The sequence below is a fragment of the Pleurodeles waltl genome, chromosome 10, assembly GCF_031143425.1.
Source record: "Pleurodeles waltl isolate 20211129_DDA chromosome 10, aPleWal1.hap1.20221129, whole genome shotgun sequence".
NCBI classification, from domain to species: Eukaryota; Metazoa; Chordata; class Amphibia; order Caudata; family Salamandridae; genus Pleurodeles; species Pleurodeles waltl.
Window position 1 is genome coordinate 139977972 of NC_090449.1, and position 17808 is coordinate 139995779.

At 40.0% G+C, this 17808-nt stretch overlaps 1 protein-coding gene across 4 annotated transcripts in view; it reads right to left on the bottom strand.

The window, feature by feature from the left end:
* Positions 1–311: 311 nt before the first annotated feature.
* Positions 312–17808, bottom strand: part of RNF216 (ring finger protein 216) — a 697454-nt gene continuing 679957 nt past the window's right edge. For all 4 annotated transcript variants that reach the window (XM_069210010.1, XM_069210009.1, XM_069210008.1 and 1 more), the window contains one exon: positions 312–4675. In XM_069210010.1, coding sequence (XP_069066111.1) covers positions 4350–4675 — 326 coding nt within the window. In that variant the 3' untranslated portion in view covers positions 312–4349. The remainder of the gene's footprint in view (positions 4676–17808) is intronic.

A 17808-nucleotide genomic window follows, 5' to 3' on the forward strand; every position in this document is an offset into this window, starting at 1 on the left:
ACACAGAGGCAGCATAATCTTCAAAAGGTAGTGACATTTTGTACTCCTGGTAAAAACTATCCACATGAAACTATAATAGTGGTAATTTCACTATTAAACTAACATCAAACTAATTCAGGTATCTTGAGGCTGCATATCATTTTCACTCTTAATATTTGCACACAATTTTATAACTCTACGTCTTATATCTGGTATATCCAAGCCTTGATTCATTCAATACTTAATTAGAATTCCCAACATTTTATTACAAAGTGAAGTAGCATGTAAGAGGAGTCACATTTTCTCAACCACAATTGAGACAGAAAAGATACTAGATTCAACAAAACTTTATTTGCAAAAAATTCAAATTACATATAGTACATTTTTTACACACATTTAAACAAGGGATTAATAGTACACTACCAGAAGATAAAGAAAAATAGGTTTTATTTTTTTTGTTATAAACCACCTATTTATTTTCTGCTATGGTTATACAAATTTGAAATTCATGCATGGCGCTTCTGTACAGGTTGCTTTTGTTTTTAGAGGTTTTGCTAAGTACAAATAAAAAATTCCACTCTCCACCTTTAAGGCAAGTAAAATGGAATACTGCAAAGGTGAAACATAACCACCTGCTGCAGCAGCCAGGTGGACCTTTAACCTCTTGTCTTCACAGGCCAAGGGTATTCAAAATGAAAAACAACAATTAGACAAATTGGCCATTATATACACAAATAACCTGAGGACAAGCCTACCCTTAATGCTTTTATAATACGTAAAATTGATGTTATGAGTTGCTATGTCATTTGTTTGGGAGAAGCTAGCCTATTGTGGTCTTAAGGGAGCGGCTTTCACATTATCCAGAATTTTACTTACCTTACTGGGCATGATCTAATAGTAAGCAAGCCTTTAAGTGTTTTCCAAAACCACACTGGTGGGATTCTTCTATTTGTATATACATTTGGAAATTAATTTCTGCCTAATTGGGTTAACTTGGTGCTATGTTAAGTATTTTGAAATTCAAAAAGTAAACTAAAAATTCTCGTTGTTTATAATATACGAGGATGCACCAATGTTATGTACTTCTTTTGCTTACAAATATAGAAGTACACTAGCATATGATAGTGCTAACCGGAATTCTTAACAACACCATAAAGTTTGAATGCAAGCGTGTCTCAAGAGCATCTAACAGGCTGAACCTTCCTTTAAGAGCTGAAGACCACGAGCTGTAATCAGTAAGAACGTACCAATGAAACAGTCTTAACCAGATGCCTGCTATGATGTTCATAGTAATTCGAAACAACAGTCAAGATACTGGATAGGTTAAGAAAACAGCGGATGCCGTTTACTGTTTTTGACTATTGATGTCTATGGTGAACAAATGACTGGGCCATTTCCAGTATACCACAGACACTGAAAAAACACATTAATGCAGTCAAGCAAGTGGCATAGCAGCAACTAACCAGTCATCCCTGCCTGAAGACCAGAACATCCTTCATTGTATCTGGCACTACGTTCTGGTAAACATTTTTAAAATAATACAATAGAGATAACTGGAACAGGAAATCTGGAATGTACACTGATTATTGGAGAAACTAGACAAAGCTCAGCTAGAGGAATAGGATGTTTTAGTTTCTTTTTCCTAGATATGCCCACTCCGCCAACAGCTCAGAAACGTTTCTAGCTCCAATCCAAATAAAGCACATATAGCTCACAGCTCCTGGAAACATCCACTTCAAACTACAGGGGACAATTAGGACAACAACGTATCCACAAATGCCCATTTCTAACACAGGGAATGAACACTGGTTATATAGGCCAGAATAGGCCTTCAATTTAGGATAAGTGTTCATTGCTAACTACATTTCATGGAGGTCATATTCAACAGAAAGATAACCTGTAGATAAGAGAATCTCATAAACACAACTGTACTCTAAAGCCAATGTACAATTACTGGAGTCTTGGTAAGAAAGATCCATAATCAAATTAACCCATATGCAGCATCCTCAATCAAAGAATGAAACCAATACTGGCTTTTGATATATTTGCAAATTTAATAACATTCAGTAAATGGGGGCTAAGGGTACTGCCAAAAGAAGGCTTACAATTTTTAACTTATCTGTATTCTATTAAGCAAATTCTTCAAATGACTTCTTTTTTGGAATGCAAAATCAAGCAAGGTTCATATTCGGAATTTAAGAAAACATAGTTCACAATAATGCATGAAGGCTTCTATTGATTAAATGTCAATTAGGTAGTAAAACTGAAAGTGTTAAATTATTAGCATCAATGAGTCCCAATAATAGTGTCCATTCAATTTCTGTTTTGAACACAACCGAGAGTTGCATTAGTACAATTGCTGAATACAATATCCTCAATAAGCACCAGATCTATGCTGTATAAACCTGTCATAAGGTTAGGCATAGAGATAGACTGGAATCACACTTTGAGGTGTATGAATCAAACGTCATGAATTCCCTTCCTCTCCACGCCATCCATTCGCAGATTCAAAGTGTACAAAGAGTCCATGATGTTAGTAAATGAGATTCCAGAACTTTCAGAAAACCACATCAAGACACTGACATTAGAAACGGTGTAGTTGTTCCCTAGCAATATAAATACCGGATTATAAAACTGAGGTGTACGGTCCAGTGTGAGTAAACAAAGCATAAACAGCCAGTGTCATAATATTAACGTTTAAAGGCAATGAGGAGAAGTCGTGACATTTTAGCTTGAAAAATACATTGTTGATAGTGAAAGGACCACCAAAAGCCTCAGAATTTCAGGACAGTTTTGTAATATTTTTAAGGGACAATGATTTCAGCTTTAATTCATACACTCAAACATTCAGAGCGATTCAGACCGGTTATCCTTTCTACTATGTGCACACAGATGAATAAAAGTATATTCAGTGTAATATGACAATGTGAAATACTATTTTCCAAAAGGAACTGACTAACATGAATAAAGCAGTTGCTTTGCACAGCGTGCCTCAAACTGTTCATACAAAAAGACCTTTAATCGGTTCAAAACAAAAATAAATTTGGCAACAAATAATGATCAACATCTTTTTATATAGAAAAAACCTACACAAACTTTATACAGCATTTGATTAATTGAGTTGGGGTTTGAGAAGAAAGATTAACAATGAGAAATATATTATCTATGCAAACCATTAACATATAAATTCCAATAATCTTCTATCAGCTTCATATTATTTTAAAATAAAACAGTTTCTAAACTCGTACAGAATAAAAAAGAATGGTATGAAACTCCCATACGCAGGAAGCCCAAGTAATTTTCCAGTAAGCATACTATGCCAGTACGGTGAATGCCAACAGAAGTTCTTTCATGACATGCTCTGGTTAAGACTCGCCCCAAAATGTTTCCCAGCCTTGGTTATCAAATACTCCTTCCACAAAACAACAGGTTCTCATCCATATCCATATACAATTGTTTTTCCCCTCGTAGATATAAATGAAAACTAGTTCAAAAGGAAAAACACAGTAAGAAGCGTGGTTGAAACAATGCAACTGGAAATACTTTGTATGAAAACATTCCTGGTTTCTTGAGTGCATTACAGATATTTAAACTACTGACAGGAACAAAGACATTCATATACCAGGGTTCAGAACAATGCAGTGCTTAAAAGATGTGATGTCTACGCAGCAAAAGAAGGGTATAAAGACAAAATAAGTGTTAGTAAAGACAATTAGCTCAACGGAAAGTTTTTTTTTAAATTATAGTTTCAAGTTTAGAAAATAGTTGGAAATACCTGAATACAATAACATAATGGTTAGGTGATATTTCTTCTAATTTCCAAATTATTTGGAGAAAAAAAAAACACTAACCTCCTATAAAATCATAATAGCAAGAACTGATGATTTTTGAACTTTCAATGTATTTCCGCAGACAACAAAAACGTGCAAATATCTGCAGGCTCAGGTTTTGCCTGTTCAACTTCTTCACTACCATGAGGAGTGTCATGTACTGTAGCAAGGCTAAGTGGAAACTAAAGGGCTTTTAATTCAGCTATCTTAACATCTATGTTTCTTCACCAGTCCAGCAAACTCTCACTAACGAAGGTGAACATGTGCCAAAAGGGAAGCATGAGCATCATAAAATGGACACCTGAGTGCCTTATTTAAATTCAAACCACACACTTACCACCTGTAGGTGTGGTTAGTGTGTACTAACAGACATTGCAAAGGGGGAATAATCCATCAATAATTGACACAAGACGTGGAGAAAGTCCTTGGGTGTGTCCCAGCAGTCCACTTCTTTCAGCTACCCCCCTGGAAGAAAAGTATTCACATACTTATGCCATTAATGGCTCCCTGTTATGCTACTTACTGCAAGAGATCCTGAAATCAATATCTATGCCTATGTCGAGGCTGAGGACCAAAGTGCATGGGTAAGTTGTGCTCGAGCTCCATGTTGATGGCAGGGAATTCATAGTTGAAACGCATAAGGGGCAAGGGAGGCACATATGGAGCTGGAATAGGACCCATGTTTATTGGAAGATTGTTGTACACAGGACGGACAGGAGGCAGTGGAAATGGGGGATGCACAAATGGATAGGGGGGAATCTGATGTTGGTGCATATTTTGTGGGACTGGTCTGGGAATTACTTCAGCCCTTGGAATTTTACGGGGTTCCTCTTCAATCGGTGGACCAATCCTTTTGACACCATTTTCTGCAAAGAGAGTAAAAAAACGAAGCAAGTTAAATGTTAACATTAGAAATTACAAATGATGAATTTGCTTTTTTCAACTAAGATTGGAGACAGGGCTACATGTAATTTGAGGTGGCACATGATAGTGGAAAAGCAAGGCTAAAATAAACAAGCATTCGCAATGCAATGCAATGAGTCTCACGTTTGCTCGAGTTAGAGCTATTAGCATTGTAAACTCCTAACCGGATTTTTCTTGCCACAAACTGAAAATGAAAAGATAAACAGTTTCACATAAGCGAGCCGACGGCTGCCATAAGCGTGAAGCAAACACAAAGGAGGAAACACAATTAAATGTATGGGCAAAAGTGCAATTATCCATGTTTTCGGCAAAAGTGCAATTATCCATGTAACAGGCAAAAGTGCAATTATCTATGTAACAGGATCTATGTCATGCAAAGCGCTGCCTATGAAACAAAGAGAAAAAGTAATTAAGATACCATACAGAAAACATGGTGGTTCGTATGTTTTCGTATGTTTTCAGTAGTTGGCCGATGCGCTTGAGGAGGGCTAAACACCAGAAAAGGCATGACGTATGCATGCCTTCCACTAATCAAATCAAGTGAATTTTAAAAGGCAAGCCCACAAACGAACCAAACTGATGGGCGTGGTTACCAGCCCGTAGAGAGATAACATCAGGGACAGAGCGCTTTGCGTACTCAACCCTTAAACGCACCTAAGCACCACTAAGCAGCATTAATCAGCGCTTCCTCGTCCATAAGCAGCACTAACCTGAGAAAATCCTCACCCTACTGTAGAAGCGATTCCATTAATTAGCCAAGTATTATTGCGAGTACCATGTTGCTGCACTGGCAAAAACTCCCATAAGTTTATTTACCTTCTCAGGTCTTGCTGCAACTGGCAATACAGAACTGTATGTTAAACATACAGTGAAAAACCGAAGCCAAATAATGCGAGGGGTGAAGTTGGAGGAAGGAGAAACGTTTAGAACCTGGATGAATTTAGAACTTTAAAACATTCCAATAAGGTATACAGTCCAGCAAAACGCAGCCATCTTCCACCTTCTTTTGTTGCTGCTGCTCATAAGATAAGTACTCTACTATTTTATTAACCTTTGGTTGGGAAAAGTCTGTATAGACGAGTATGAGTAATGTTTGTTGCTAAATGGACTTTGTCCAGATATTCTCTGCCTTTCCCTTAGTGAGACCTACTGCTTCCATATTCTAATTTCTACCATCTCTCAATATTTTTCAAGCTTAAATGTACTTGCTGCAGACTCAGTTGATATGCAACCTTTGTTTTCTTTTGATGCCTCTTTCTACTAGATGGCCATTATTTTCCTCTAGCAGCTGGTTAGTCACCCCCCCCCCCCCCCCTTTCATAAATTGTGGCGAGCACCCAGGCTCATAGTTTCAGTGAGGAAGACGCATCAGAGCTCTGCTGAGCAGCCTCATGCCTCCTCATTTATCCCTGTGCCGCAACAAAAACCTTTCGGTGCGGTGCATTTTTAACATATCGACTGCACCGTTACAGGGAGGGAGACGCGTCAGACCTCTGCTAAGTGGCCGAACCTCCTCGATAATCCTCCCTTTGCTCAGGGCTGCTATTCGGTGCAGCGCTTCTCATAATAGGTGGCTGCACTGACTGACTTCAAACGGAAGCATACTTCCCACATTTAGGTGCTTCCTTTCATTAGAGGAAAGCGCCTTAACAGCCGATCACACTTCGGGCATGCGCGTTGGTCACCATTTTGCATGACTGGGATACTTGTATCCTTAATAAGGGTGGCTGCCATTCTGTTGGTTTGGACACCTTTTTAAAAATGTTACAATAATTACTGGGTTCTGTTGTGTACACAGTCCAGACAGAGTTGATGTTACCAAGAGAAAAACTAAAAAAGTTTTGGCAACGATTCTGTGCATGTTATCCTAGATGATTCTGGCTATATTCCTTGGACCACCGTACTATTGAGCCCTTCAGAGAAAGGAAACAGAATGCTTACAAACCAACTGGTGATACTCCCAGATGATATCATTAGATCAGGAATTCTTGGAGGAGTTAGAATTCTAGCTAAAGAATGTGGCGGCATGGAATGGCAAAGCCATTTGTGGGGAAGAGCCAGAAATAGTGCCAGATGCCAGTATAGAATGATGGAGAGCAAGATGTGGACACTCACCCAAGGGTGGACGTTGGACACTTCAAGGGAAGAGGTTACACATCAACTATTTAGAACTGTTGGTAGGCTCATTTGCAATAAGTTGCTTAACCCAAGGAATGATGAAATGTTGTGTGAAGCTCCATGACAACACTGTTGGCTGTGAAGTACGTCAACAAGATGGGCGGACTACATTTGAAGGGTCTAGCAGATTTGGTGAAAGACTTTTGGGAATACTGTTTGAGCAAGGGAACTTCTGTTGTGGCAGAACGTATTCATGGTCTAAACAATGGTGTGAGGGATTCATTTTCGAGGAATTTCAAAGATTCGAGTAACTAGAGGTTGAACAGGCAGGTATTTCTGAGTATTTCAGATATTCAGGAGAGATGGGGCACTTCAATGTAGGTCTCTTTGCAAACAGACCGTACACTCACTGATTACATTTTTCAGTTGGAGACCAGACCCGTAAGCTTTGGGAACAGATGTTTTTCTGCAAGACTGGAGTGGTTTAGCTCCATGTGCTATGATACAGAGAGAACTCCTACTGATATGCAAATGCAGGGAAACAGTTGTGGTGGTAACTCCAGTTTGGAGGTCACAAGCTTCGTTCCCAATAATGATGGAAATGGTAATCAATTTTCCTGTCCTGATACAGACTTTTAGAGGGGAGTATCACACTCTGATAGAACAGGGAATGCTAGATTTGATGGCTTGGAAGATTTCAGGAGACAGTGGGAAATGCCAGGTCCTTAGGCAGAGGCTTTCAGACTCATATCAGAATACTAAGCATCAGGAAACAGGAAAGCAAATAGATTGGCTTGGAAGAAATAGGTTTGTTACAGTATAGAACAGAATTAGGATCCTTAGCTACGTCCATTTTCTGCCCTTTCTTTGAGTTGAATGAGAGACTTTGCGTGGTTAAATGGTTGAGAGAGTATGAGAGGAACACTGAGAATTTGAGAAACAATGTTGCACATTTACTGGTTTTGTACAGGTGGCTTCATAAAGCAGTCTCACCCCCAACTTTGGCAAGATGGATGAAAGAGGTCATGAGAGAAGCAGGTGTGGATGTTAGCAGGTTTGGAGCTCACTCCCTTAGGGGAGCGTCAGCTTCAAAATCAATTGTCCTGATGGTGGTCTGCAAGAAATCTAAAGCGCTGCAGATTGTTTGAATGAAAACATGTTCAAAAGTTGACACATTAGACCTGTTGTGAATGTAATTGATAATGTTTTAACAGCACTTTAAACTTGCATAATGTGTCCTGACATAAAATATAGATTTTTAACAGCCTGGTGGGCAGAGAAAATGCATTTTATTGATGACACAGAGGCTAAGATTATGCCTCCACAGAAACTACACAGCCTGATGGAATAAATGCATGATGTTCTGTTTTTCTTTCAGAATAAAAAGACTTCTGAAAATGAAAACTAGAATGATGTGATAGGAGCATTTGCCTTTAGATTTCTATGTTTTGGGATTTATCTGGTTCGCAGCGTTTGAGGAAGGAAGATGACTCTGCGTTGCTGGACTTCACACTTTATTGGAATGTTTGAAAGTTCTAAGGTCTCTCTATTGTTGCTTCTGTGAGCGGGCAATAAAAGGAGTTTGCATAATCTTAGCCATCGTTTTCATTAATAAAAACTAAATTTTCCACCCACCAGACTGTGAAAAATCTACACTGTCTGGAAATATGGTTGTGGGAGTTCAGGCCTATGATGGCAAGTGTTCCCTCCGCGGAGGCCCATAATCTCTGGGATTGCCTCTCCAACAGAACGTTTATCGGAATACGTGGGCAGATTTTTGCAAACCTTGGTGTGCAATCTACCAGCCTATATTCAGGATAGCAAGGATATTCTAAATTATTCTGTTGGTGTTGTCTGGTCAGAGGACCTTATGTTTGTTACAAATAATGTCACTAGTCTATACTTGCATAAAGGAAACGTTTGGAATTCAGGCAGTTGAATTCTTTTTGCATACCAAAACAGGTGATTGGTTGGAACACAACAAAATGATTCTAGGGATGATTGAAATTAATCCCACAAATATTTTCTTACATAATTGATGCTGGTACCTCCAGAAGCAAGGGACAGCAATGAGTTCCATGTTTGCTCCCTTGTATGCCGGCCAGTTTATGGGCTGAGGTGCCTCCCCCAGACGGATTGTATTGTGTTCTAGGGGAGGTACCATTTAATGATTTTATTGATGATATTGTGCTCTGGAAGGGAACAGTTGACTAATTGACTGAATTTTTTGGGAATCTAAATGACAATCCTTACAATGTGAGATTAACCATGGCATTTAGCAGTGATAAGATCAACTTCTAAGATCTTCATTTTTATATCAAGCAGGGTCGGGTCCATAGTACCCTAAACAGAAAAGCCACAGCCTATAATAGGGTCCTTCAAGCGACTAGTGCACACCCCAGGTCTACCATTAATAATATACCATATGGAGATATGATGTGGTAGGCGCAATTGCAGTGAAACTGAGACATTTATGGAGACCATAAAAGGGATTAAACAGCGCTTTAGAGTTAGCTGCTATGAGGACAGGACTTTAGAAAAAGCAGAGGCCAGAATACAGCTGGTAGGGTAAATACGCTGAGTAAGAGAAAAAGGGACACAAAGAACAGACACCATAAACTAGCATTAATGTTGAGATGGAATGAAGCAGGTTGCATCAGCCGCTTTCGGTGTATTGAAATGGGGCATATTAAGTATTGAGGAGTTTCACTATTTTTTGTAACCTACAATGGTGGTTACGGTGATTGTATCAGACATATTGTTAAATCTTGCAATGGATTGGTCCAGTATGATATCTCTGGTTATTCCAGTGTGAATATGTGATATGGCCTGTAGTATATAAGATTCATTTGGGATTCTGTAGGATGGACCCGTCGGGTTATGAGATATATGAATAAAGAGTCTGATCTACTTACTTGGTATATGATGATGATACCAATACTGAATATGGATAGATCTCAAACGATACCCCTTGAGGATAGTTTCCTCTAATAGTCTGAAGGGGAGTCCTACTTTTTATTATGGCATCATAAGGACGGACACTAGTGAATGACTTTGTGACAATATAGCGATATAAGGCTCCATTTATTTTGCGGTCGTGCCCTTGGTGTTGTACTTGAGTCAAGATATTTTCATATCACATCTGTGGGGATGATGGGGATGCAGCAAATAGATTTTAATAGTCATTTGTTATAGCTGATGAATGGAAGCACGTATGCGGTTGAAAGGACTATGAGCTTTAAGCGATACTGTTTTGTTCCGATACATGGAGTCATGTGATAATTAAGCAACATGTGGCCTAACGTAAGTTCCAGTTGGTGTCCTGCATGCTGTGAATGAGCTGGGATATTTGCATCATTCATGTGGTGATATTTACCATTGCACCTATGGGGATGCAGTAAACAGACAGCAACATTTACTTGGTATAGCTGTGGTGAATAGTAGGGCACTTGTGGTTGAGAGGACTAGGATCTATTTAAGCAATATTGTTCTGTTCCGATCTGTGGCGCCATGTGATATTCAAGCAACATGTGGCCGAACATAAACAACATTTGGTGCTGTGCAAGCTGCACCAGAGCCAAGATATTTAACATCATTCATGTGGTGATATCATAAATGGATATCAAATAGCTGTTTACAATCGTTTTGTCAACTTTTACTAAGTGCACAGTGGTGGACAGAATTGGGACCAATTGGAATGGGAGTATTTCACGTTAACATGCAAAGTTAGTACACTTTGGGTCCATGTGACCACCCGGGAAATTGTAAGTAGAGGAGTAGATGGTGGTTGCGCTGCTATACCGCAGTGTTTCCGAGGAGGCTTACCAAAGCAAGATGGTGCCGGAGGACGTTTAAGTTGGTAAGAAGTGCAACGGGAATCTCAGAGTGTAAATGTTTAATTATGTAATATGCCATGTAGCTTGGGAAAGGGGTAGGTTTTGAATTTCTGTTTGACCCACTGGGCGTGGGCTTGTAAGTTGAGGTTTTGGTTCTGGTGGTTGACAAAGAGTGTGCAAGTTCGATCAGGCCCAAGGCCCACCATATTGTTGTAGATAATTATGTAGGTACTCTAAGGGTTGGAGTCATCTCCGTTTAGCATCTGGGATAGAGATGGATGAGGCCGCACAGGGATTTGTTACCCATGGCATACAATGAAACAAGCATATAGGGAAGCGCTGCTTTAAGAACAAAGTGGCGTTTGAAATGTGGCTGATACAATGTAGTGAGTACGTACAAATATATATAGCACCTGTAAGAGTGTTCGGCAAGACATAGGGCTGCCTAATTTTGAGGGGGATTAAAACGCACATTATTGATTTTGGGTGCCAATGGAAATGCGCACTGTTACGAACCTTTGTGAATATTGGAATTAAGATTATGATGACTGCTTGTGTGAAGAACTGGGAAGCCACTGGAATATATAACAGAAGGATTTTGAGGGGTATGTAACATACTTCAAGAACTGTTAAGATGTTTGAAATGTGGTGGGTACAATGTAGCGAGCGTTATGTGTAGATTTGAGAACGCCGCTGCAACGCGGCTTAATGGGGCATATGGAAGTCCAACTTCGTAGGTCATTAATGCGCATGTTGTTGGTTTCAGGTGCCATCTGAAATGGCACAATTGTTTTAAATTTATGCGAATATTGGTACGAAGACTATGATGATGATGATGTGCATTTATGAAGAACTGGGAAGCGATTGGAATACTTAGCAGCAAAGGATTTTCAGGGGTATATAACACAACAAGGTTTGAGCAATTGATTTGTGGCGTGTTGTACATGAGAAGAATATATATTTGGGAAAGGCACAAATATAATTATCATCCAAACGCATTTTTAGACGCTCAATGTTTGTGCTCCTCTGAGGGACCCAGGCACAAGGGTCGAATCTGGTGCATGATCGGATAAGGGGCAGCTACTGCCACAGTGTGCGAGACTAATGGATAGGATGTGTAAATAATTTGCAGTACATATATTTCTAGTGGACATGAATAACTGCACTAAGCTACAAGGAATATTATGGACGAATGGTACTAAATGTATGAACCCACAGGGGAAGTTTAGTGAGTTACACATGTGCCCATGTAATGGGGTTGGTTGTACTGTATTGCTTACAAATTGGATATCTTTCCTATTCCTACATATGTAGGTTGTCAAGACCTTTTGAGCAACTTTACAAGTTTTAAGTATATGAGCATAAATATGGTGGGCTAGATGTGTAACATGTTGAGATGTTTTCTTCTGTTCTTGTGCATTCAGTTATAGTTGTTTTATTGTGTTTGATGTTTAAAAACATTTTCTTTATATTTATAAATAAATGTATTCGAGTTGGTGTGTATGTTTTTAGATGTATATATATATATATATATATATATATATATATATATATATATATATATATATATATATATATATATATATATATGTTTTATTATATGTTTTCTTTCCAGCGCTGATGAAGTGTACTTGTACTGAACGAAACCGGTTGGCTGTTTTCTTTTTAAATTTTGAAGAGAATAAAGAACAAGCTGGATCATAATTTTGGAAATAAATTTAAGTTGGTTGTGCTGAGTAATATGTTGGGTGAGTTGATGTATTATGTGTGTTGTGTGGACATCTAATGGTGGTAGTGCATGAGGTTAAGAGGTTGGCAAATACTGTTTTTTGTGCGGATATGTGATGGAAGGCCAGATATGGTGGATAGAGTGTTTGCATATGATGATGGGTGTTTCCATACGCTGGTTGTGTGGACTTATGATGGCCGTGTTTGTGTATGATGATGGGTGTGTTGGAATGTGATGGGGATGTGTTGACGTATAGCTATGGGTGTGTTAACACAAGACAATGGTTATGGTGTATGATTTTGGCTATGGTGGCGTACGACAATGGGTTTGTTGGTGAATGACAGTAGGTATGACAGTGAATGCTGTTTGGATGTATGCTGAGTCTGTGTAGCATATGATATGTAGATGTACGATCTTTTGAGGCATGATGGGTGTGTGGAGGTAGGATGGTTGGTGTGTGGAGGTAGGATGGTTGGTGTGTGGAGGTAGGATGGTTGGTGTGTCGAGGCAAAATTGTGGTTTTGGGGATGTAATGTTGAGCGCATTGGCATATGTGAATGTGGACATAAGATGGTGTGTGTATATACATATGATGTTACGTGCGTTGACCTATGATAGCAGATACGTTAGCGTTTGATATTGGCAATTTAGACTTATGGTTGAGGGTGTGCTAGGAGGTGATGTGGGTTTGGTGAAGTATGATGAACATGCTGATGTATAATAGAGGTTGTGTTGGTATACATAGTTGATTGCGTGGACGTGCAAATGCAGGAGCATTTGCTGAGGATGTTGTTTTTGGGGAACTATGATGGGAAGTAAGTTGGCATATGTTGGTTGTGCGGATAAGTGACCACAAGCAGGTGTATGTTCACTTTCAATGGTTGTGCTGGTATATGATTGTGATTGTGTGGGTGTATGATGTTGGGATTGCTGATGTATGACAAGGCTGTGTTAGTATAAACTATGGCTGTGTGAATGTATGGTAGATATTTTAATGGCATATGATGGTAGGAGTGATGGTGTATGATACTGTGTGAATGTATGATAGCAGGTGCATTCAAAGCTTCTGAGGAAGTATGATGCTAGTTATTTGGACATCTGGTGAGAGCAGCAGCAATGAGCAAGGATTGGAGATGAGAAACAGCAGGTACGGGTTAAGAGAAAGCTGAGCTGGACAAGGAGTAGTGGGGCAGCAATGGATGAGCTTGGCGTGGGTGAGCAACACAGAAGTGCAGATGTATTAAGGAAACAAGATCCATATTGAAGAGAAAGAGCAAGAAAACACATGCACTCTCTTGAATGCTAAAAGAAACAAGTATTTGCAATGCAAAGGGTCTCGCATTTCTCCGAGTTAGAGCTATTAGCAGTTGTTAACTCCCAACCGGACTTTTTTTGCCTCATTCAATGGAAAAAAAAAAATTTACCCGATCGCGCTGCTAAACAAGTAAAATCGTGCTGTGAAAAAAAGAGAAAAAGTAGTCCACAAACCGGACAGAAAACAGCGAGCCTCATATGGTTTTCAGTACTTGGTCGCTACGCTCGAAGAGGGCTAGACCTATGCAGGCCTTCCATTAATAAAAGCAAGCAGATTTTAGAAGGCAAGCTCACGAACTAATGAAAGACACTCATGTTACATGGATGGGGCTCCGAGCCCTTTTCTAACTACTACAGCCTCTCGCAAGAGATACGCATGCGCAAGCGCATGCGATGCAGGCTCGACCCTAAAAAGTAGTTCCCGGCATGTAAGCAGTGGAAGGACATGTCATCCAATGAAAAAGATCTATGGTCCAGAAAAGTGAAAAAACGGGAACAAGGAGGAAAAACACTAACTATAAAAGCTAGCAAATAACGCAAATAAGACTGACGTTAAAACGATGATTGATATCCAAAGGACTGAGCTAAAGCTCACCATAAGCGGTCTGATACGTTTTGACAACACACAGCTAATATATGTATATAGACGAGACCTGGAAAAAAAAAAAAAAAAAAAAAAGAGGCAGGTGAGCTGATTACTACAAAGGTCTTGCCCAAATGCTTGGTGGGGGGGAGGCCTTATTTCCAACTGGGAAGGAGAAATGAAATTCAAGTCACCCCCACTGCTGCACTTCTGTAATGTCGAGGGAGGGACAAGTATTTCTCACCCTTGGCAAGTTGAAGGGGTGCACAGTATGCCAGCATTCGGTTGCCTTACTTAAATATGCTGTAGAAATAAAGAAGTGGGCATAAACTTATCAAGCTACAAAATGTGAGATTAACAGCAAAGTGAACATCAGTGGGACACAGACCGAGGCACCAGCTTGACAAACGTATTTGTTAGAAAAAAATAAAGTGTCAGCAAAAAAACAGAAAAGAAAAAATTATTTTATATACTTACATTTTGTTTAAAAACATAATATGGAAGCTACAATGAACAGGACACATGGACGTTAGCACAGATGCTGCATTGGAGCAATTTTCTACGACCCTTTCCTTGCACATGTGTGCTTAGTGACTTCTCTCTGACGAAGCACTACCATAAATGTTTGAATAGGGAACTGATGATGGGAGTATAGCTATAGAAGATTGTTCGATTCATGACAAGTAGAAGATGAAAATATTACATACAAAAGTACGGCCTCTAGGTTTCTTTACTATGATTATAAACACACGCAAGGGTACTGTATATTGATTGAAAAAACACAACTGTTAAAAAGTCAGTTCTGGGTCTAATTCAAACACGTTAATCCTATAACGTTACCTCCTGTGGACGAATCAGCAAAAATAAAATAGCAATCAAGCTGTGTAGTTTTATTACGTGAGGCACTCCCGTTTTAATGCAGATCTGTGCAGGAGGAAAAACAACTTAAATGCAGGGAGGAGGGAGCTGATAAAATACTTTTCCCCATTTTAGCACCATAAAAATTTTGCTAGCACCTGCAGAAAAAAAATTGAGATTTACAACTCAGCAGAAATCTGTTCAATAGTTTTTGAAAAAAATACGCCATTACGTAAAATGGCGCTTCTCCTTGAATCTACTGTTCGAATTCACTATTCAAGGAATCACAGTGTACGTCAAACACATTTGATTTTTTTTTTTTTTTTTTTTTACAAATGTGATTGGCTGGTGAGGTCTCCTTAGTTTTTTTATGGCCATTTTAAAAATCTCCAGTCTATTTCGGATAGTAGCATTGTGGAAAAAACATTTTCACAGAAAGAGGTGGCACTAGAACAAGGGTCTGATCCCAGGGCAGTTTGTAGGAGATAGCCAGTGACGTGGGTAGCTCTTGTAACAGACCATGGAAAACAAAACACAGAATACTGCACATGATTTATGACAAAAACATAATTGTGAAAACTGCAATTTTAAGTAGTGAATTATTCTACCATTTTGTGATAAGTGCTAATTTGATTCAATTTGAAACTTACAAAGTAACAAAAAATAAAGACCTAAGGTTGTGAGGTAGAGAGACAAACTATTACAGTCATAGAGCCAAATGCCATGTGTAGTGGGGTTATGGTTTTCACGCCAACACGGTGTTTGGCCAAATTCTGCATGAAACTTAAGAAAATTACATCCACTTTGGGTTCTTACAGGCAAACTTCATGCAGGTCCGTCAAGCGGGGGCCAAAAAAACGGGGCTCCAAAGGTTGCATTTCCCATACTAAATACCACAGGATACATTACAAGTTGATACAGGTGGAAAAAAAACACAATTAACATAATTAGACCAAACTTGGCATGAAGTGGAGCTATTCTCAGGGAAGTGCCTTTGCTTGATTTGGTGTAAATTCATTAAGTAGTTTCAGAAGGCCAAGTTACTTATCTTTGGTAACGCCTCATCTGGTAGAGACTATATCTAGCTGCAGATTCCTTACATTTGAATTCTCCCCAGGCATCAAGACTGGATCTGGAAAATTTCTGTGAGCATTATCTCTGCGTGCCGGTAGGTGGCGCCAATCGGCTCTGCATCAGTCGTCGGCGTTGCCTATGCTGGAATGACGTTGTGGGTCCTATAAGGGCGCCAACCAGGTGCACCAATGTCAGTTTAATTTCACGACTTTCCATGGCAGAAGCGTAGAGACGTGAAGAGCACTGACCACTGGTGTGTCAAAGCTAAGGTTCGGAAAGGGAAGCTCTTAGAAATCAGTTCACAGAGCGGGGAGGATGTGTGGGTCGGTAAGGAATATGCAGTTAGATAGAATTATCTTTTCCATCTAATAGAGACATCTAGCTGCAGATTCCGTACCTGTGAATAGATACCCACCAATACCATCTCCGGAGGTGGGTCTGCCAACCAAGCTCAAATAAAGTCCTGCAGGACCGAACGGGCAAAGTGCCCGTCCCTACGGACCTGACAGGCCAGGCAGTAGTGCTTGGTAAACATGTGCAAAGATGCCCACATTGCTGTCTGACAGATGTCAAGGACTGAAACTCCTTGTGCTAATGCTGTGGTCACAGCTTTAGTTTGGGTAGAATGAGTGCGAAATCCTTCAGGGGGTTGCTTTTTGGCCAGTGCGAAGCAGATCTTAATGCAGAGTACGATCCATCTGAGATGGTCCGCTTCTGCACTGCTCAACCTTTCTTCACACCCACATACCCTACAAAGAGTTGGTCATCCACCCGGAACTCTTTTGTACAATCCAGGTAGAAGTCCAACACTCTTTTTGGGTCCAGGTGGTGGAGTCTTCCCTCTTCTTTAGAAGGATGGGGGGTGCATAAAAACTAGGCAAGGTGATGGGCTGGCCTACATGAATGGGAGTAACCACTTTTGGCAGCAAAGGAGGCCTTAGTGCAAAGCAACACTTTGTCAGGATAGACAGAAGGTAGGTAAGGCACGCAGCTCACTCACTGTGGGCAGATGTAACCACGCAAGTAAGGATGTTTTCAATGTGAGAAACTTCAGAAGACAACTAGGATGAGGTTTGAAAGGGGCACACAAAGTGAGAACCAAATTTAGATCCCACCAAGGCATAATTAATGGAGATGGAGGAAAGAGATGTGTAAGGCCTCTGAGGTACCCAAGTACAATAGGAGACTTAAACAAAGAAGGTTGTTTAGGCAATCTCCAAAAAGCAGAAATAGCAGACAGAAATCTCTTTAAGAGTGCTCAGAGCAGAGCCCTGCTGGGCAATAGAAAGGATAAACACAAGACCTCAGAGACAGGAGCATGGGGGAAGGGTCAACAGACTTGTCTGTGCACCATTCCACAAATTTCTTCCAATGACAGGCTTGTACCATTTCAGTTACAGAATTCAGGAGGAAGGTCAAAGGCTTTCAACTGCTGCTGCTCAATCTGCAGGCAAGAAGGCGTTGAGTGGACAGGTTCGGGCGAAGACCCATCCCCTGCTGCTGCAACAGAAGATCCTCCTGAAGGGGTAGTTTGATCTGAGGATCGATGGACATGCTCAGCAG